The sequence below is a fragment of the Pelophylax lessonae genome, assembly GCF_965119305.1.
Source record: "Pelophylax lessonae genome assembly, chromosome: 9".
In the NCBI taxonomy this organism is placed as follows: domain Eukaryota; kingdom Metazoa; phylum Chordata; class Amphibia; order Anura; family Ranidae; genus Pelophylax; species Pelophylax lessonae.
Genome location: NC_138776.1, coordinates 262,976,881 through 262,999,938, shown reverse-complemented (window position 1 = coordinate 262,999,938; position 23,058 = coordinate 262,976,881). Strand labels below are relative to the sequence as shown.

Below are 23,058 nucleotides of genomic sequence, written 5' to 3'. Positions count from 1 at the left end.
TTTATCCATGTTGAGAAAAAATTAGGCCCAGTTTTATGTGGGATTTAACGTGTCTTTTTTTCAATCCATGTAACAACGAAAAACATACCCTATATAATGAAATTGCGAATGGTTTTTGAGTTGAGCATTTATTACTTACTTGTGTCGATATGTAGAGCAGACTCCTGTTTACTTTTCGTTGTTCTCTCCTCCTCCTGCTGATCTTCACTCTCAAACATTTCGTCTTTTATTTTAACCTCAATTTTGATGTCTTTCAGGTCTTCTTCCTAAACCCCAAAGATGAGAAAAAATATAAAACAATAGGAAAAATAACTGCCAATATCGAGATTTTTGGAGTTCCATTACACTGTGCCATCTACCTGATCATTCTCTGTACAGTTGTCATCTTCATGTGTGGAATCCTGGGAACACAGAGGAGCACTCTCAACCTCTCCACTCACCAACGTCTCCTCTTCTTCCTCCTTAACTTTGATGCCCTTCGGTTTTTCGACCTAAACCCCAAAGATGGATAACAATTTAAAATAGATAGATAACATAGATCTCATACTGAGAGAATAATATTAAATTCTAGTCCCTGAATTCCATCTACCTGATCCTGGGGAGGGATGATGAGATCTTCGTCTGTGGAATCCCTGGAACTTCCCTCTGGTGAGTGTTCATTACTGGATGGCTCCTTAATGACATCCTTATGTCCTTCGGAAGACTCCTCCATTACACCATATTCCTCATCTTCATCTTTATACTCTTCTTTAACAATAATATTAAAATCTTCAAGATCTCCACTCTGGATAGACGATAAAACTTTCATTGTAACAAACATGTATCTGCATAAATCACAACTACCAGTGATGGTTAATCATCTACCTGATCATGGTCAGAGATGGTGGGATCTTCCTGTGTGGAATCCCGGGTATACAGAGGACGGGGACATCTCTCTGGTGGGTTTCTATTAGTGGATCCATCTGTAGGAAACACACACACTGACTGAATACATTGTTTCTATGTGTTTATCAGATGATGGGGGATCTAGGTGGAGCCTCCGTACTGCTCTCTCCTTTGCAATAAAGTCTCCTCTTACCCGGTGATCTGAGGGGCGGCCGTTTCTTCATCATGACGTCCTTGGAGAATCTTTATGTCACCTCTTTAGTCAGGTCTCTGTTTTAATAGAAATAAGTGGTGTCATGTGATCCTCCCAGAATCCTCCTTTATTCCTTATGTTTACTATAAGAACATTCACTCTCTATGTTTTCTTCATTAGAACTTGTACTGTAGTTCAGTCTTCTTCCTCCCCATATCCTGATCCAGAGAAGACATGGTGTCCATTATCTCACAGTGATGAGAGCCAACATCCCCAAGACAGCTTTATAGAGGATGGATAAATGGCTCTATATTTAGGATGTATCCAGTCTATAAACCAGAGGCTCTGGAAGGACAGTTGGATAAATGGATCTATATTTAGGATGTATCTGGTCTATAAACCAGGGGCTTTAGATGGACAGTTGGATAAATGGTTCTATATTTAGGATGTATCTAGTCTATAAACCAGAGGCTCTGGATGGACAGTTGGATAAATGGTTCTATATTTAGGATGTATCCGGTCTATAAACCAGAGGCTCTGGATGGACAGTTGGATAAATTGCTCTATATTCAGGATGTATCCGGTCTATAAACCAGAGGCTCTGGATGGACAGTTGGATAAATTGCTCTATATTTAGGATGTATCCGGTCTATAAACCAGAGGCTCTGGATGGACAGTTGGATAAATGGTTCTATATTTAGGATGTATCCGGTTTATAAACCAGAGGCTCTGGATGGACAGTTGGATAAATGGCTCTATATTTAGGATGTGTCCGCTCTATAAACCAGAGGCTCTGGATGGACAGTTGGATAAATGGTTCTATATTTAGGATGTATCTGGTCTATAAACCAGAGGCTCTGGATGGACGGTTGGATAAATGGTTCTATATTTAGGATATATCCGGTCTATAAACCAGAGGCTCTGGATGGACAGTTGGATAAATGGTTCTATATTTAGGATATATCCGGTCTATTAAAATATAAAGAACATACAAACATTAATATATACTGTAAATATACATGTGTATCACCATCTGCTGGAAATAAGGCTTTGTTCACACTTCTGCGATCCAATTTTAATCCAACTTTCAGTGCAATTATGTAGTAAAACTTGGATGTGGTTTGCATATTCGCATTGTGCTGAGTTACATTGGTGTGAACGGCCACCATTGAAAACAATGTGATTTCCATTGTCATGCAACTCAAGTCACATCTGAAATTGCACTAGTGTGAACGGAGCTTAAAGGAGCTCACAGTAACTATGGAGGAAGAGGACGGAACATGACGGGGGAGGGGGGTTACTGGGTGCAAATGTAAAATAAGATCTTATTACCTCCTCTGTTGCCAGTTCCAGCAATGTCTCCTCTTTACCTTTTTCCAATCTCTCGCCCAGAACTTCCTGTCTTCAGCTTACATCACTTCCTGTCTGTGTTTGGTATCACTTCCTGTGTCTGCGTTCCACTGGCGATAAGTGAGATCACCACCTTGTGGGGAAAACATAACTACGGCACACAACTTTGAATGGGGGGGGGGTCCTCATATATTACATGAAGAAATACAGTCGATTAAAAAGAATTTGATGGAGTGTGAAAAAATTTTTGAAAAACAACATTATGTTTAAGAGGAACTTCAACTCCCGGGGTTCATTTCGCATCTATCTATCTATCTATCTATCTATCTATCTATCTATCTATCTATCTATCTATCTATCTATCTATCTATCTATCTATCTATCTATCTATCTATCTATCTATCTATCTATCTATCTATCTATCTATCTATCTATCTATCTATCTATCTATCTATCTATCTATCTATCTATCTATCTATCTATCTATCTATCTATCTATCTATCTATCTATCTATCTATCTATCTATCTATCTATCTATCTATCTATCTCCCTAAAACATATCAACTATTAACCAAGAACCTGATGACCCTCCCAAAGCCATTCTATATTTCTAAGAACTGGTTCCCTGGATGTAAAGAGACCAATACATTACCATTACAAGTGACTCTCAAGCTGGCCAGGCAAAATCTGCTCAGACCTTCCTGTAGCTAACGGGATACTAAGAAAACCTTCAACCTTAAAGCGTGTGAGGGGGCCCGTCTCCACTAACCACCAGTTGTCCCAAACTCCTATATTGTGACAATGTTGGTACCAATCAACTGACACTGACTGTTTGCAGTATATATACCTTAAACCAAAGGCTCAGGATGGACAGTTGGATAAATGGTTCTATATTTAGGATGTATCCGGTCTATAAATCAGAGGCTAAAGCCTCGTACACACGCTACGAATTTCCGCCGACCGGTCGTCCGTCTTTTGTCCAGAGTGCGTGTCCGTTGGTTGGAATATGCTCTAGACTGCACACGAATTTTCCCGTACGACAGAATTCTACTTCAGAAGTGATGTCATGTGTTGGATTGCTTTGTATGTGTTCTTTGGTCTCTGAGCATGCCTAGTCTTGCTCTTAAGATTTTTTTCCATCGAAATCTGTACTAATGAGATGAAAATCGGATGTTGTATTACGGACGACAAAAATTATATAGCCTGCACATCAGGATTTTGTCAGCCGAAAAGTCGGAGTCGGCTGTCGAAAGCACCATACTAACAATCCGAAAATCGGCAGATCGGTCGTCGGACGAATTTTCCCTTCCGAATTTCTTATTGTGTATACGGGCCTTAAGGCAGCCTATAGATTATTCCGATTTTTTTTTGTTCAGCCAATGGTTTGAGCAAAAAAAAACATACTCGATTCCCCCATTCACCTCAGGTGTAGTAGTGCCTGACCACCAATGTAAGGCAAGACTTTCTTCACTGACCATCATAGTTTCATATAGTTACATAGTCTGTGAGGTTGAAAAAAGACATCAGTCCATCCAGTTCAACCTATGATGTGTGTGTTTGCTGTTAACCGTACATTGTATACCCCTGTATGTTGTACATTGTATACCCCCTGTATGTTGTACATTGTATACCCCTGTATGTTGTACATTGTATACCCCTGTATGTTGTGGTCTTTAAGGTACCCAACTAATAGTTTTTTGAAACTAACGATGCTCCCTGCTGATACGACTGCTTGTGGAAGCGAATTCCACATCCTTACTGCTCTGACAGTGAAGAACCCCCTACGTATTTTAAGGTTAAACCGCTCTTCCTCTAGTTTTAGTGAGTGGCCCCGTGTCTTATTGTATTCCCTTTCTCTGAAAAGTTTGTTCCATATGCTAGGGTCGCCAGTACAGTATTTGTACATTGATATCATATCCCCCCTCAATCGTCTCTTCTCCAGAGAGAATAAGTTCAGTGCTTGTAGTCTTTCCTCGTAGCTGATGTCCTCCATCAACTTAAGGAAGTCTTTCTCTACTGACCACCAATAACAGGGGGCCATTTTTCATGGACCCCCAAAAGTGAGAGGGCATGTCTCCACTGACCACCAATGTATGGGAACCCTTATATTGTGACAATGTTGGTACCAATCAAGTGACACTGACTAAGGCAGCCCTTAGATTATTCAGTCATTTTCGTTCAACCAGTGGGTTGAGTGAAAAAAATGTACTTGATTCCATCATCCACCTCAATTGTATGTCCTGACCACCAATGTAAGGCGGGCATTTCTTCACTGACTATCAACGTAAGGGGGTCCTTTTCCCCTGACCACCAATAAAAGAGGGCCCTTTTCCAAGGACCCCCGAAAGTGAGGGGGCCCACCTCCACTGACCACCAATGTATGGGAACCCTTACTTTGTGACAATGATGGAACCAATCAACTAACAATGACCAGGGCAGCCCTAAGTTTATTAAGTTTTTTTTTTTACAACCAGTGGGGTTGAGCAGGCCCTTCTTCAATGATCAACTTAAGGAGGTCCTTCTCTACTGACCACCAATAAAAGACCAACAATGACCTCCACTGACCACCAATAAAAGAGGGCCTTTTTCCAAGGACCCCCGAAAGTGAGGGGGCCCACCTCCACTGACCACCAATGTATAGGAACCCTTACTTTGTGACAATGATGGAACCAATCAACTAACAATGACCAGGGCAGCCCTAAGTTTATTAAGTTTTTTTGTACAACCAGTGGGGTTGAGCAGGCCCTTCTTCAATGATCAACGTAAGGAGGTCCTTCTCTACTGACCACCAATGAAAAGGGGCCCTTTTCCAAGGACCCATCAATGTAGGGGAACCCTTATATTGTGACAATGAAGGGGCCAATCAACTGGCACTGAGTAAAGCAGCTGTCATGGGTCTGTCACCTAAGGGTTAACTTAGTGCAGACTAATTTCAGTGATTGGCAACAGACTGCCTTATTTAAACACCTCAGCAGCACTGTGTCTTTGCTGTCTGATCTGCAGCTTCCTGTGACCCCTGCTCCCGTTTACCTTGCTCTGTGATTGATCTCCTGTACGACCCGGCTTGACTTTTGGACTTCCCTTGCTTTCTGCCTGCACCTGACCTCAGCTCACCTCTGACCTTGAACCCGCCTGCTCCTTTGGATTCCATGCCGCCCGCCAGTTGTTGACCCGGCCTGTGAACTGACCCATTTGCCTGTGGGCCCTGCTCCAGCATCTCCCGTCTGAGCTCTCCCAGCCTTTTTACCTCCCCTTGAATCCACACCCCTCTGAACTATGCACCATCTGCCAGATCCGACTTCTGGGTGTGCGTGAGTTTGGACTCAGGTGTTCCAGCCTTCAGCCTGCCTGCTGTTCGGATCCTCCTACCAGCTGGTTGTCTCCTCTAAAGTATCTGGGACCTTGGAGCTGCCCGTCCAACAGCTGACCCGCCAGGCCCTCATACCATTCTGCTTTCCCGTGCCACCTGTCTGCTTTACCAGGGGCCGCAAGTCAGATATGTAAGGTAGGCCTTCCTCTGCACCATCGGGCTCATCAGTCAGGTACGTGAGAACTTGACAGTAGCCCTTAGATTATTCAGTTATTATAAAACTGACCTGATTCCCCCATCCTCACACTTGGTGGATGGAGGAATCACTCCCGCCGAGCTATTGTATTCGGATCTCAGAGAAACTTCCCCGCCATCAGAAAACACTGATCAGCGCTGACAGCTTAAGCTAGCTATAGCTGGCAGCCCTGATTGAGTAGCATTTATCCAACAGGCTGGTTGTACAGAAGTCGATTAGTAGATCAACTTCTGTACAACCAGGGTGATCATACACGGATCAAAATTCATCCGATTCCTGCTGAACTGGCCAAATTTTGATCCACGTATGGCTGGTATAAGCCACTGATGATGATGATGATAACCTCACTCCTGAAGATAATGTCTGTGAAATTATGGACCCTATCACTGTGACCATGAGGAGGACAACCAAGATGGCAGCCATGGGAATATGACTATTAGGAGGACAACCAAGATGGCAGCCATGGGAATATTCTATGTGATGTTTGTAGTGGGTTCATGTTTCCTTAGAATATCATTTGACACACGTGTGGAATGGGTGACTCTCTATAAACTGATCCAATCACCAATCATTTATGGCCATTTGTTAAAAAAAGGCACCTGGAACAAAATATTGTCATGCCTAAAGATTTATTGTTTATTTTCGTTAATCAGAAAAACTGATTAACACATAATGCTCGAATCCAAATAATGAAAATAAATCTTGCATATTGAAAGTAAAATACTGTAGATCTTAGATTTATTAACAATCGCTCATTGGCTCGACCAATTAAGTAAAGCACTAAAAGAAAATAACAACAATGATTTGCAGCAACAAATAGAAAATGGAAGTTTGTGTCCCATGTGTTAAAGCATAGCACTCTGGGGCTTTTTGTGTGAGTTTGAAAGCCAACGCTGTTTCTATGGAGGACCTTTTAACTATAAAAAAAATCTCTATGGTTCTATAATTATCATTCCACTCCATGAAAAACCTCAATAATTTCACCATGCCACTGAAAATCCATGATGTCCTCGCTGCACCATGTGGAACTATCCTCCTCTCTCTACTGGATATCTGAGGCTCATAGGGTTACAAACATTTCCTGGAATCCTTCTATATCTTGGGTTTGCAGGTCTGCACATATCTCTGTCACCTTAAGAAAAAGGATCTGCATACTCTCAAAACCTTGGTGTTTTATCTGTCATATTGAGAAAGAGGATCTTTATATTCTCAAAACCTTGGTGTATTGTTTGTCTCATTGAGAAAGAGGATCTGCATATTCTCAAAACCTTGCTGTTTTATCTGTCACCTTGGGAAAGAGGATGTGCATGTTCTCGAAACCTTGCTGTTTTACCTTTTACCATGAGAAAGAGGATGTGCATATTCTCGAAACCTTGCTGTTTCTCCTGTCACTTTGAGAAAGAGGATCTACCTATGCTCGAAACCTTGGCGTCTTATCTATCACCTTGAGAAAGAGGATCTGCATATTTTGGAAACCTTGGTGTACTATCTGTAACCTTGATAAAGAGGATCTGCATATTCTCAAAACCTTGCTGTTTTATCTGTAACCTTGATAAAGAGGATCTACCTATGCTTGAAACCTTGGTGTCTTATCTATCCCCTTGAGAAAGAGAATCTGCATATTTTCGAAAGCCTTGGTGTTTTATCTGCCACCTTGAGAAACAGGATCTACATATTCTCTGAACCTTGGTGTGTTTTCTCTGCCACCTTGAGAAAGAGGATCTGCATATTCTTGAAACCTTGGTGGTTTATCTGTGAACTTGAGAAAGAGGATCTGCATACACTTGAAACCTTGGTGGTTTATGTCACCTTGAGAAAGAAAATCTGCATACCCTCGAAACCTTGGTATTTTAGTTGTCACCTAGAGGAAGAAGATCTGCATACGCTTGAAACCTTGGTGGTTTATGTCACCTTGAGAAAGAAAATCTGCATACCCTCGAAACCTTGGTATTTTAGTTGTCACCTAGAGGAAGAAGATCTGCATACCCTTGAAACCTTGGTGGTTTATCCGTCACCTTGAGAAAGGGGATCTGCTTACACTCGAAACCTTGCTGTTTTATCTGTCACCTTGAGAAAGAGGATCTGCATATTCTTGAAACCTTGGTGGTTTATCAGTCACCTTGAAAAAGAGGCTCTGCAGTCACCCGTGTGACCTTCCTGGTGTTTAAGAGCTTCTTCATTTTCCGCAAAACATTTCCCGCACTCTGACTATGAAAAAGGAAGCTAGCTTATATGAATTTGAAAGTGTTTAAGAAGTTTGCTCTTCGCAGCGAAACCTTTTCCGCACTCTGAACATGAGAAAGGCTGCTCCCCGGTGTGAATTCTCTGATGTTTAACGAGGTCTCCCTTCTCAATAAAAGATTTTGCACAAACTGAACAAGAGAAAGGACGCTCACCCGTGTGAATCCTCTGGTGTCTAACAAGCGCGTTTCTCAGAATGAAACTTTTCCCGCACACTGAACACAAATAAGGGCGCTCGCCCGTGTGACTTCTTTTGTGTTTACGAAGGTCTCCTTTCAGAATGAAGCTTTTCCCGCATTCTGTACATGAATAAGGACGCTCGCCTGTGTGACTTCTCTGGTGTATACGAAGGTCTGATGTCTGAATAAAACATTTCCCGCACTCCAGACATGCATAAGGGCGCTCGCCCGTATGACTTCTCTGGTGTCTAAGAAGTGTTTTTTTCTCACTGAAAGATTTCCCGCACTCTGAACACGAAAAAGGACGCTCACCCGTGTGAGTTTTCAGGTGTCTCACAAGTATGTTTTTCCGAATGAAACATTTCCCGCACTCTGAACATGAAAAAGGACGCTCACCTGTGTGAGTTCTCTGGTGTTGAAGAAGGTCTCCATTCTTGATAAAACCTTTCCCACATTCTGAACAGGAATGAGGAAGTTCACCCGTGTGAATTTTCTGGTGTTTATGAAGGTCTCCTTTATGGATGAATCTTTTCCCGCATACCGAGCATGAATAGGGACGCTCACCTGTGTGAATTCTTTGGTGTTTAAGTAGGGCTCCTTTCTGGAAGAAACATTTTCCGCACTCTGAACATGGGAAAGGACGCTCACCCGTGTGGATTTTTTGGTGTCTAAGAAGTGTTCTGTTTCTGGTGAAAGATTTAAGGCAAACTGAACATGTCAATGAATGTTCTTCTGCGTGACCTCCTTCGATCCTTAAAGATTCCTTGGCATTGGATAGACCCGTTGCTCCATCCTCTCTTCTACTTAAACCTGGAGTATTAGTGTGTAAATTATCGGAGGATTCCCCAGGATTCGAGGGATCCATCGATCTCTGCATTTGATAAGGTCTGTGATTTATATTTACAGAAATATGATTTACTCCCGGAGAATGCCCTGCAATGTCTTTATCTTCTGCGTTATAATCGGGAGAGAATATAAGATGTTCCTCAGAGATATTCCAGGTATAGTGCCTACCTGTTGGAAAATATATATTTTTAAAAACATTGAATTCTTCACCATTTTGCATGCAGGAATCATACAGTACAGTAAACCCCCCTCCATTGCGGGGGTTACGTTCCGGACCCGGCCGCGAAAAGTGAAATTCCGCGAAATAGAAAAACCCTATTAAAATGCATTGTAGGCATGATTTTTTTACTGTCACTGTACGTGTAAAAGCATTTTAAGGTCTTTAAACACACTTTTAAAACAATAGAAACTCATTTAAACACATAAAAGACACTAAGAGACAGAGCAAGAGCTATGAAAAACACAAAAATCTTTCATTTTTAATGATTTATATAGTAAAATAACATTACAAAAAAATCCGCGAATTACCGGGACCGCAAAAACTGAACCGCGATGTAGCGGGGGATTACTGTATATACAATCTCTACAGAAAAATATGAATATAAGCTAGATAAAGGTTACAACCCAACCAAACTACAGTGGGCAACAGTGCTTGAGCATTCGTGACATTGTTGGTCAAGAAGAATTTTGATTGACCTTTCTCCTCCTTTTTTGAAAACAATATGAAAAAAAAAAAAAAAAAGAGATGGACCTTTCACCTCATTTGTTGGGAACATGACGTTATATTGAGGAATGGAGATGGACCTTTCATATGGTGTACAGTATCTCCTCCTCATTTGTTGGGAACATGACGTTATATTGAGGAATGGAGATGGACCTTTCATATGGTGTAGAGTATCTCCTCCTCATTTGTTGGGAACATGACGTTATATTGAGGAATGGAGATGGACCTTTCATATGGTGTACAGTATCTCCTCCTCATTTGTTGGGAACATGACGTTATATTGAGGAATGGAGATGGACCTTTCATATGATGTACAGTATCTCCTCCTCATTTGTTGGGGACATGACGTTATATTGAGGAATGGAGATGGACCTTTCATATGGTGTACAGTATCTCCTCCTTATTTGTTGGGAACATGACGTTATATTGAGGAATGGAGATGGACCTTTCATATGATGTACAGTATCTCCTCCTCATTTGTTGGGGACATGACGTTATATTGAGGAATAGAGATGGACCTTTCATATGGTGTACAGTATCTCCTCCTTATTTGTTGGGAACATGACGTTATATTGAGGAATGGAGAGGGATCTTTTAGATGGTGTATAGTATCTACTCCTCATTTGTTTGGAAAATTATGTTATATTGAGGAATGGAGATGGACCTTTTAGATGGTGTACAGCAGGCATGTCCAACCTGCGGCCCGGAACCGCAGGCAATGCGGCCCACAGCCCCCTGACAATTCTTTTTTTTTTGCTGGGGAGGAAGGAATGTAAGTCGGGGGCACGGCCACAGAGGCTGCCTTGGAGGGGATCATCCACTAGTTGTGTTAAATTAGTGCTGGGGGGGCTGGGGGGGGGGGGGCGCGGCAGCGTTTTATTACTTATATACCTTAACTATAGTATATATTTTATATGCGGCCCGAGAAAATTTCTTTACACTCAATGTGGCCCAGAGAAGCCAAAAGGTTGGACACCCATGGTGTACAGTATCTCCTCCTCATTTGTTGGGAACATGACGTTATATTGAGGAATGAAGATGGACCTTTCATAAGGTGTACAGTATCTCCTCATTTGTTGGGAATGTGACGTTATATTGAGGAATGAAGATGGACCTTTCATAAGGTGTGCAGTATCTCCTCCTCATTTGTTGGAAACATATTATATTGAGGACTAAAGTTGGACTTTTCATATGGTGTACAGTATCTCCACCTCATTTGTTGGGAACATGATGTTATATTGAGGAATGGAGATGGACCTTTCATATGGTGTACAGTATCTCCTCCTCATTTTTTGGGAACATGATGTTATCATGAGGAATGGAGATGGACCTTTCATATGGTGTACAGTATGTCTACCTCATCATTGGGAACATGACATTTAATGTTGAAAAGAGATGGATGTTTAGAACGGTATACGTTTTCTCCTCTTTTACTGGAAACACTGCATATTTTTGCAAATAAAAGTATCAAATTCTTTCGGTTAGAATGGACAATTATCAGTACAATTGGTCTAAAATTCCTTCACCTCATTTGTTGAGTGCCTTGGGTAATGGGGTAGGTAATTGAGCGATGTTCCTACTGTAAGGAGTTTAAAAGTCCTAATTTATTCCTTACTGAAGCATTTCAAGTTTTTTTTATTCCGAACACGGACAGTATATACTTGGGGTAATTTGAGGAAAAAATAGTGAACTCTTTCAACTTACTTGTGTCCATATGTAGAGAAGATTCCTCCTGTTTACTTTTCATAACCATCTCCGCCTCCTCCATAGACTGCTGATCTCCACTCACCAACCTCTCTTCTTCTTCCTCTTTAACTTCAACTTTGATGTACTTGAGTTCTTCACCCTAAATCCCAAAGATGATAGAATACATTTGTAAAAAAGTAACATAAGTGGTTACATAGAATATCATCTCACAGCTTAGAATTTTAGTGTTGTTTACCATTACCCCTATGTACCTGATGATGGAAAGGGATGGTGTGATCTTCCTTTGTGGTATCCCCGGCATAGAGAGGACGGGGACATCTCTCTGATGGGCTTTCTTTAGTTATTGGCTCTTTGTTAGGTTCCTTGTGTTCTTCTGAAAACTCTTCCATCAAACTGTATTGATCTTTCTCTTTTTTAAACTCCTCTTTACCAACATTATAATCCCCGAGCTTTTCACCCTTAATGTAGAATTAAAAGATTATTGTAATAAAATAGCTTGTGTACAAATCATAACTGCCAGTCATTGTTGATCTACCCGATGATGGTGAGAGATGGTGTGATCTTCCTGATAGAATACATTTCCAAAAAGCCACAAGAGATTACATAGAAGAATGTCATCTTATATGATTTGTGAGCCCCGTACCCCAGTCCCACCTACCAGATGATGGTGAAGGATGGTGTCATCTTCCTGTGTGGAATCCCGGGAATACAGAGGACGGGGACATCTCTCTGGTGGGTTCCCATTACTGGATCCATCTGTAGGAAACACACACACTGACTGAATACATTGTTTCTATGTGTTTATCAGATGATGGGGGATCTAGGTGGATCCTCCGTACTGCTCCCTCCTTTACAATAAAGTCTCCTCTTACCCGGTGATGTGAGGGGCGGCTGATTCTCCATCATGACGTCCTTGTAGAGATCCTTGTGTCCTTCTAAATACTCCCACTCCTCCATGGAGAAATAGACAGTGACATCCTGACACCTTATAGGAACCTGACACACACAATGATACAGTCACCATCCAGACACATCCCTTGTCTGTTACTGGATAATGTCCCAGAATTCCCGGCACCGCTCACCTCTCCTGTCAGCAGATCACTGATCTTGTTGATGACTTCTAGAATCTTCTTGGCACCGATTAACCCTGTTGTCAGACAAGGAGTTGGAGGCAGTGATTTGAGTGATGTTCCATGAAGAAAATTGCTGGGTATTAATGGCTCACCCGATATTTTCTTCATAAATGTATAATCCTGTGTGAGAAAGTAACTATTATCACAACAGACTTCCCATAATCCTCCTCACCTCTCCAGTCAGGTCTGTGTTTTATTAATAGAGATAAGTGTGATGTCATGTGACCTTCCAGAATCCTCCTCACCTCTCCGGTCAGGTTTGTGTTTTAATATTAGAGATAAGAGTGATGTCATGTGACCTCCCAGAATCCTCCTCACCTCTCCGGTCAGCAGGTAGAAGATCTCCAGGGTGAGGTCCAATATTCTCTCAGTTATGCGATTGTTGTCCATCCTTCATGCAATGGTCATGTGATCTGTACAGGAAGCTCCTCTCTGTTGGTGAATAATGACTTGAAAATTATCTGGACTGTACTGGGATGAATAATGTCTGCAAAATGTTCTTCCATAGTTCTGACACCTCAGACTGCTTCTTATACTATATAATAGATCTTGTGAATCTCACTGAAAGAAAACCAGAAACTCCAGATAACAGTTGGATAAATGGTTCTATATTTAGGATGTATCCGGTCTATAAACCAGAGGCTCTGGATGGACAGCAGGGAGCATTGATAGTTTCAAAAAACTATTAGATGGGCACCTTAAAGACCACAACATACAGGGGTATACAATGTACAACATACAGGGGTATACAATGTACGGTTAACAGCACACACACACATCATAGGTTGAACTGGATGGACTGATGTCTTTTTTCAACCTCACTAACTATGTAACAATGTGACAGTTGGATAAATGGTTCCTAAATATATTTAGGATGTATCTGGTCTATAAACCAGAGGCTCTGGATGGACAGTTGGATAAATAGTTCTATATGTAGGATGTATCTGGACTATGAACCAGAGGATTTCGATAGACAGTTGGATAAATGGTTTTATATTTAGGATGTATCCAGTCTATAAACCAGAGGCTCTGGATAGACAGTTGGATAAATGGTTCTATATTTAGGGTTTATCTGGTCTATAAACCAGAGGCTCTGGATTGACAGTTGGATAAATGGTTTTATATTTAGGATGTATCTGGTCTATAAACCAGAGGCTCTGGATGGACAGTTGGATAAATGGTTCTATATTTAGGATGTATCGGGTCTATAAACCAGAGGTTCTGGATGGACAGTTGGATAAATGGCTCTACATTACAGACTCCACTAAGTTCATACTACAGTGTAATCCTCCCTAGTTTATATGTATCAGCTGGAGATAAAAGACGTCACAGTGACTATGGAGGAAGAGGACGAAACATGATGGGGGGGTTACTGGGTGTAAATATAAAATAATATCTTATTACCTCCTCTGCTGCCAGTTCCAGCAATGTCTCCTCTCTACTTCCTCCCAAATCACCTTTCACCCGGAACTTTATATGTGACCTCACTTCCTGTCTCTGCGGTTTGCGTACAACAAATGCGATCACGCCTTGTGGAGAGTATAAAAACTGCAGCTTACCCTTGTTTTTCAATGTGTTGATTGTCGCTTCTTGGTTCATTGTTTAGGTTTGTGTCACTTAATAAGAGAACCCAAACAATGGAGACATGTCATGAAAATAATTTGATGGTTTAAAATTCATACATTTGTGGGGGAAAAATGTAACTGAAAATTGAAATACAAAAAGACAATTTATGTTTAAAACGAACATAACTGATTTATATCCTCAGCAGTGATGGAAAGTTTCGAGGTGGGGAAGCAGATTGGAACTTTATACATTGCGCAAAAAAATGAAAGGAACACTTTATAATCAGAGTATAGCATCAAGTCATTTAAACTCCTGGGATATTCATCTGGTCCGCTGTTTTGGTGTGGCCACTGACATTTTTTCCCTACTCATCTTTTTTGTGCTTTTTAGATGAGAGCAGGTTCGCCCTGAGCACATGTGACAGACATGAAAGGGTCTGGAGAAGCCGTAGAGAACATTATGCTGCCTGTAACATTGTTCAGCATGAACGGTTGGGTGGTGGGTCAGTGATGGTCTGGGGAGGCGTCTCCATGGAGGGACGCACAGACCTCTACAGGCTAGACAATGGCACTCTGACTGCCATTAGGTATTGGGATGAAATCCTTGGACCCATTATCAGACCCTATGCTGGTGCAGTGGGTCCTGGGTTCCTCCTGGTGCACAACAATGCCCGGCCTTATGTGGTGAGAGTATGCAGCCAGTTCCTGGAGGATGGAGGAATTGATACCATTGAATGGCCCCCACACTCGCCTAACTTGAATCAAATAGAGCACCTCTGGGACTTCTGTTTCGGTCCATCCGATGCCGCCAGGTTGCACCTCAGTCTGTTCAGGAGCTCAGTGATGCCCTGGTCCAGATCTGGGAGGAAATACCACAGGACACCATCCGTCGTCTCATTAGGAGCATGCTCCGACGTTGTCAGACATGCATACAAGCACGTGGGGGCCATACATACTACTGAGGACCATTCTGAGTCGCTGCAATGACATTTCACCAAAATGGACTCACCTGCTGCATCATTTTTTCACTTTGATTTTCGGGGTGTCTTTGAGATCAGCCCTCTGTAGGGTTATAATTTTCATTTCCATCAAACTATGTGGCATCCTTTTGTTTCTAACACATTACCCAGTCCATACCAGTATAGATCCTAACACATGACCCAGTCCATACCAGTATAGATCCTATCGCATTTCCTAGTCCATACCAGTATAGATCTTATCACATCACCCAGTCCATACTAGTATAGATCCTAACACATGACCCAGTCCATACCAGTATAGATCCTAAAGCATTACCCAGTCCATACCAGTATAGATCCTAACACATGACCCAGTCCATACCAGTATAGATCCTATCGCATTTCCTAGTCCATACCAGTATAGATCCTATCACATCACCCAGTCCATACCAGTATATATCCTAACACCAGGGCTTTTTTTCAGTGGGAACGTGGGGGAACGCAGTTCCGGCACCTCCAGGACTGAATGTATGTAATGGCAAGGGGTGCTGGAGGTGTGCTGCAGGGTCTGTTGATGCTGGTTGCTGGGGATCTAATGTCACTGGAGGGAATCTATTATTGCAGGGGGGTCTGTTGTTGGGGAGATCTGTTGTTGCTGGCAGGGGATCTATTGTTTCTAAGGGGGGGGTCAGTCGTTTCTGGTAGGGATCTACTGTTGAGGAAGAGGTCTATTGTCGCTTGCTGCTGGAAGATCTGTTGTTGCTTCCAGGGGTCTAATGTTGCTGAGGAAGGGGGTGGTATTTTCTTGTAGGTGGTCCATTGTTGCTGGGGGGGGGGGAAATCTATTCTTCCAGAGGGTCTGCTGATGCTGGCTGCGAGGAGATCTGTTGTTGCTGCTAGGGAGGGGGTGTTTTGTTGTGAGTGGTCCATTGTTGCTGGCTGCAGGGGATCTATTCTACTGCTTTTCTTGTTATCAGTAACAAGCTCAATACAAATTAGTTAGTACCACAAATGTTACTGTATTATCTAAAAGGGGTGGTCTTCGGAGGTGGGTAATGGGTGGAACCAAGAAACGGTGCTCGGACGTGGGTAGGGGCGGAGACAAGGGGTGACTTGAAAAGGGGGAGTTCCTGCACCTATTCTCTGTGAAAAAAAGCCCTGCCTAACACATTACCCAGTCCATACCAGTATAGATATCCAGCGTGATATTTTTCTCCATTGAGATCTGATGTGTTTTCAAAGTGTTCCTTTCATTTTTTTTGAACAGTGTAGATAAAAATAAAGGCCTTGTTATGAATAAATCTCACTAAGATAAGAAATCAGCGGATGCAAAAACGGATGTCAGTGGACATGAAAACGAATGTAAAAATTGACATCCATATCAGTTTTTCATCTGTTTTTAAAAAAAACAAAACGTGACTGAAGAAACTGAAGAAAAAGACGGAATGCCTGGGTGAAAGGAGCCTAACGATGGCCAGGCAAAATCTGCTCACAGCTACCCTGCAGTGGAAAGGATATTTAAAAGAAACCTTCAACCTTAAATTGGTGGGAGGACCACCAGTGTTGTACCAAGGGCAGAGTGCTGTGTGTAGTCCACCTTGGTATACCACCAGGTTCCAGGTCCACCTCGACATAACAGAGGATTGATCTCCATCCCAATGCTGTCTGCCTGGATCCAGCACCAAGGTAAAGACAACAGTGTGGCACCAGTGGTGAGTCTCCCCTCATTTCTCATGTAGGTCCTGACCATCAATGAAAGGGGGACCTTCCCCAATGACCACTAGTGTAAGGGGGGCATCAATGTAAGGGGGCCTTCTCTACTAACCACCCATATAAGGAGGCACTTTTTTCCCCACTGACTCACAAAGTAAGGGGACCCTTCTCCACTGACCACCAATATAAGGGAATCCTTACATTGGAACAATTAGTTTGACAATGACGGGACCAGTCAAATGACACTGACATGTTGCCTGCCTAGATCTAGCTCCAACCTTATTCGGTAAAGACAACACTGTGGCACCAGTGATGTGTCTGCACAATCAATGAAAGGGGAACATCCCCACTAACCATCAACATAAGGAGGGGCCCTTCTTCACTATGTAAGGGGGACCTTCACCATTGACCACCCATGTAAAGGGGCCCTTTTTCCCCACTGACCCCCAATGTAAGGGGACCCTTCTCCACTGACCACCAATGTAAGGGAATCCTTACATTGGGACAATCAGTGACAATAATGGGACCTATGAAACAACAGAGACCTACTGATGATGATGATGAACTGTAAACCTATTGAGCCAATTATTGTGACAATGAGGAGGATAACCAAGATGGCAGCCATAGGAATATTCTATGTGGCCTTTGTATTGAATCCATGTATCCTTAGAATATCAGCTGACACATACGTGGAACTGAACTTTCTGGACTCTGAAAGTAAACCTTCTGGACTTTTTGACACTGGACCTTCTGGACTCCTTGGAACTGGACCTTCTAGACTCTTTGGAACTGGTCCTTCTGGACTCTTTGGAACTGGACCTTCTGAAGTCTCTGAAGCTGGACCTTCTGAAGTCTCTGAAGCTTGACCTTCTGAAGTCTCTGAAGCTGGACCTTCTGAAGTCTTTGGAACTGGACCTTCTGAAGTCTCTGAAGCTGGACCTTCTGAAGTCTTTGGAACTGGACCTTCTGAAGTCTCTGAAGCTGGACCTTCTGAAGTCTTTGGAACTGGACCTTCTGAAGTCTTTGGAACTGGACCTTCTAAAGTCTCTGAAGTTGGAACTTCTGAAGTCTTTGGAACTGGACCTTCTGAAGTCTCTGAAGCTGGACCTTCTGAAGTCCCTAAAGCTGGACCTTCAGAAGGTCCAGTTCCAAAGACTTCAGAAGGTCCAGCTTCAGAGACTTCAGAAGGTCCAGCTTCAGAGACTTCAGAAGGTCCAGTTCCAAAGACTTCAGAAGGTCCAGCTTCAGAGACTTCAGAAGTCTCTGAAGCTGGACCTTCTAAAGTCTCTGAAGCTGGACCTTCTGAAGTCTTTGGAACTGGACCTTCTGAAGCCTCTGAAGCTGGACCTTCTGAAGTCTTTGGAACTGGACCTTCTGAAGTCTCTGAAGCTGGACTTTCTGAAGTCTCTAAAGCTGGACCTTCTAGACTCTCTGCCTCACCAATTAACCCTAATAGATGACTGTCTGTGAACTGAACACATTCCAATTACCAATCATCTAAGAATTACTATCATATGTAAAACCTTCTGGACTCTCCGCCTAACTAATAAAACAACATTGGACCCTCTCTATGAGCTGAGTACATTCCAATCACCAATCATTTATAGTCAAATTGTACATAAAAAACAAGACGCTCAGAACAGAATGTTGTAAAGATTTCTTGTTTATTTTAGCAAAAAAAGAATAACTGATTATTACAGGAATGCGTGAATCGAATCAAAACTTGTATAAAGAAAGTAAAATATATTTCAGATTTATGAACAATTGCTTATTGGCTGGAACGATAAAGTAAAGAAAAGAAAAGAAGGAATCATTTACAACAACAAATAATAACTTGTGTTCCATGTATTACCACAGTTTAATACTGTGGTACCGTCTATGTGAATGTAGGACCAAGCCATCAATGTTTCTATAGAGAATAATATTACTAAAATTGAATCCCAGTGGACCTATAGCTATAAATTCCACTCCATGACACCACGACGTTGAACATCCACAGTGTCCCGAGCATTAAATTTTGCGTGAAAATTGGCAAAAGTGCTTGTGAAACTTTAGCTCTGATACAACAGGCTTGTGGTGAACATTCCATGAAGAAATCAAGTATTTTTAAATGGCATAGGCGCTTTAAGGAGTGTCGGGAAGATGTCCCGAAGTGGGCATCCAAAGGGAAGATGCAAATATGGAGTATAAACCCTCGTAGGCTCATGCTGGGGTTTTTTTTGTCATCACAAGGGGATAATCCATTACAAGTCCCCAGAACATGGTACAATGGCCAACCAACTTTGGCACAATTCACAAAGTGGTATCTTACCACATCCGAGTATGCAGCGTTTTTCAATAAGTTTTTTGGCATTCACTATAAAAAGCTAATAAAATACCGTATGTGCCATTTTATGAAGTTATGCAGTATTTTAGTAGTGAAAGTCTGCTGTAATTTACCGCCGGCATTACCGGACATCCTTAACAGACAGTGTAAATAGCTGGTTGTTAAGGAGCGGGCGGCCGTCGGCCTCATTACCAACCATTAACTGTCATGGTTGTTAAGGAGCAGGCGGCTGTCGGCCTCATTACCAACCAGTAACTGTCATGATTGTTAAGGAGCAGGCGGCTGTAGGCCTCATTACCAACCAGTAACTGTCATGATTGTTAAGGAGCAGGCGGCTGTCGGCCTCATTACCAACCAGTAACGGTCATGATTTTTAAGGAGCAGGCGGCTGTCGGCTTCATTACCAACCAGTAACGGTCATGATTGTTAAGGAGCAGGCGGCTGTCGGCCTCATTACCGACCAGTAACGGTCATGATTGTTAAGGAGCAGGCGGCTGTCGGCCTCATTACCAACCAGTAACGGTCATGATTGTTAAGGAGCAGGCGGCTGTCGGCCTCATTACCAACCAGTAACTGTCATGATTGTTAAGGAGCAGGCGGCTGTCGGCCTCATGACCAACCAGTAACTGTCATGATTGTTAAGGAGCAGGCGGCTGTCGGCCTCATTACCAACCAGTAACTGTCATGATTGTTAAGGAGCAGGCGGCTGTCAGCCTCATTACCAACCAGTAACGGTCATGATTGTTAAGGAGCAGGCGGCTGTCGGCCTCATTACCAACCAGTAACGGTCATGATTGTTAAGGAGCAGGCAGCTGTCGGCCTCATTACCAACCAGTAACGGTCATGATTGTTAAGGAGCAAGCGGCTGTCGGCCTCATTACCAACCAGTAACGGTCATGATTGTTAAGGAGCAGGCGGCTGTCGGCCTCATTACCAACCAGTAACTGTCATGATTGTTAAGGAGCAGGCGGCCGTCGGCCTCATTACCAACCAGTAACGGTCATGATTGTTAAGGAGCAATTGGCTGTCGGCCTCATTACCAACCAGTAACGGTCATGATTGTTAAGGAGCAGGCGGCTGTCGGCCTCATTACCAACCAGTAACTGTCATGATTGTTAAGGAGCAGGCGGCCGTCGGCCTCATTACCAACCATTAACTGTCATGGTTGTTAAGGAGCAGGCGGCTGTCGGCCTCATTACCAACCAGTAACTGTCATGATTGTTAAGGAGCAGGCGGCCGTCGGCCTCATTACCAACCAGTAACTGTCATGATTGTTAAGGAGCAGGCGGCCGTCGGCCTCATTACCAACCAGTAACTGTCATGGTTGTTAAGGAGCAGGCAGCCATCGCGTTCTTAACAACCAATAAGTCATCAGCTGTCAGCAGGATTCCCCACTGACCGCTGAATGTAATGAAAAAAATAACCGGCATTAAAAAATAAGGCGTGGGATCCCCATCCCCAATCCATACCAGGACCTTCAGGTCCAGTATGGATTTTGAGGGGAACTCCCATGCCAAAAACTCCCATGTCATGGTTGTTAAGGCGTGAGCGGCCGCCGCGTCCTTAACAACCGATGAGTCATCAGCTGAATGTAATGAAAACAATTACCCGCATTAAAAAATCAGGGGAAATAAACAGCGTGGGGTCCCCCCCCCCAAAAATCCATACCATACAGATTGGTAAGGCGGAACCCCACACCGTTTTTTCCCCTTATTTTTTAATGCAGGTAATTGTTTTCATTACATTCAGCTGATGACTCATCGGTTGTTAAGGACGCAGCGGCCGCTCACGCCTTAACAACCATTACATGGGAGTTTTTGGCATGGGAGTTCCCCTCAAAATCTACACTGGACCTGAAGGCCCTGGTATGGATGGGGAATGCCTTATTTTTTAATGCCGGTTATTCTTTTCATTATATTCAGCTAACAGTGGGAAATCCCGCTGACAGCTGATGACTCATTGGTTGTTAAGAACGTGATGCATTTCATGCATTTAATGATTTATTTCCTTCTGTGAATTGAGTTTAACACCTGTTCATGCGGTATTTACCAAGCGTTTTCAGAGTTTTGCGGTAAATATAGTTTTAGGATCACAAGCGGTATTGAGGGTAACTGTGTCCGGACACCAACATACCACTTGTGATCTGGTTCTGTGAATGGGAGCCCACTGTTCTTTGGAAATTCTGAAAAGGTTACGGGAATCTGTTCAGAGGAAAAGACCAGAACTCTGGCGTGACAAGTGGATTCTCCACGTCAACAATGCTCCTACACAAACTATTTTTATTGCAGTCCATTCCAGGAATTGAATGGTCACACCTCGTATACATCTCTATTTGTCACCTTAAAGAGCGTCTGCATATTCTCGAAATTGGTGAGTTTTTTTGCCGATATGGGACTTCGGTAAAAAGTCATACAGGAACGTTGTTGGAGTGCTACGTTTAGGTCTGTATACAGAGCATCCGGAAAGTACTCACAGCGCTGCACTTTTTCCACATTTTGTTATGTTACAGCCTTATTCCAAAATGGATTCAATTCATTATTTTCCACAAATGTCTACAAACAATTCCCCATAATGACATCATGAAAGAAGTTTGTTTGAAATCTTTGCAAAAAAAAATCCCATGTACATAAGTATTCACAGCCTTTGCCATGACACTCAAAAATTGAGCTCAGGTGCATCCTGTTTCCGCTGTTCATCCTTGAGATTTTTCTACAACTTGATTGGAGTCCACCTGTGGTAAATTCAGTTGATTGGACATAATTTGGAAAGGCACACACCTGTCTGTAGAATGTCCCACAGTTAACAGTGCATGTCAGAGCACAAACCAAGCCATGACGTCCAAGGAATTGTCTGTAGACCTCCCGAGACAGGATTGTATGGAGGCACAGATCTGGGGAAGGGATCAGAAAAAATTTTGCAGGTCCCAATGAGCACAGGGGCCTCCTTTATCTGTAAATGGAAGAAGTTTGGAACCACCGGGACTCTTCCTAGAGCGGGCCACCCAGCCAAACTGAGTGATCGGGGGGAGAAGGGCCTTAGTCAGGGAGGTGATCAAGAACCCGATGGTCACTCTGGCACAGCTCCAGTGTTTCTCTATGGAGAGAGGAGAACCTTGTAGAAGAACAACCGTCTGTGCAGCACTCCACCAATCAGGCCTGTATGGTAGAGCGGCCAGACGGAAGCCACTCCTCAGTAAAAGGCACATGACAGCTCGCCTGGATTTTGCGAATGAGAAGCAGAATTCTGTGGTCTGAAGGAACAAAGATTGAACTCTTTGGCCTGAATGACAAGCTTCATGTCTGGAGGAAACCAGGCACCGCTCATCACCTGGCCAATACCATCCCTACAGTGAAGTATGGTGGTGGCAGCATCATGCTGTGGGGATGTTTTTCAGTGGCAAGAACTGGGAGACTAGTCAGGATCGAGGGAAAGATGAATGCAGCAATGTACAGAGACATCCTTGATCCTGCTTTAGAGCGCTCTGGACCTCAGACTGGGACGAAGGTTCATCTTCAAACAGGACAATGACCCTAAGCACACAGCCAAGATAACAAAGGAGTGACTACGGGACAACTCTGTGAATGTCCTTGAGTGGCCCAGCCAGAGCCCAGACTTGAACATTTCTGGAGAGATCTGAAAATGGCTGTGCACTGACACTCCCCATCCAACC

At 43.0% G+C, this 23,058-nt stretch overlaps 2 protein-coding genes and 1 pseudogene across 3 annotated transcripts in view; all 3 read right to left on the bottom strand.

The window, feature by feature from the left end:
* LOC309564428 (uncharacterized protein) overlaps positions 1–23,058 on the bottom strand; it is a gene marked incomplete at its 3' end in the record, with an annotated part of 637,385 nt that overhangs the window by 377,321 nt on the left and 237,006 nt on the right.
* On the bottom strand, positions 132–12,443 carry LOC309563887 (uncharacterized protein; the record flags this gene model as incomplete). Its single annotated transcript, XM_082268522.1, has 4 exons — positions 12,351–12,443; positions 590–784; positions 360–491; positions 132–266 (listed from the first exon to the last, which is right to left on the bottom strand). The coding sequence occupies exons 2-4, from the start codon at positions 710–712 to the stop codon at positions 132–134; spliced, it is 390 nt and encodes a 129-aa protein (XP_082124648.1). The 5' UTR covers positions 713–784; positions 12,351–12,443.
* Positions 7,926–9,280, bottom strand: LOC309563886 (annotated as a pseudogene). Its single transcript has one exon. The product of its transcript is annotated as an uncharacterized misc_RNA (transcript).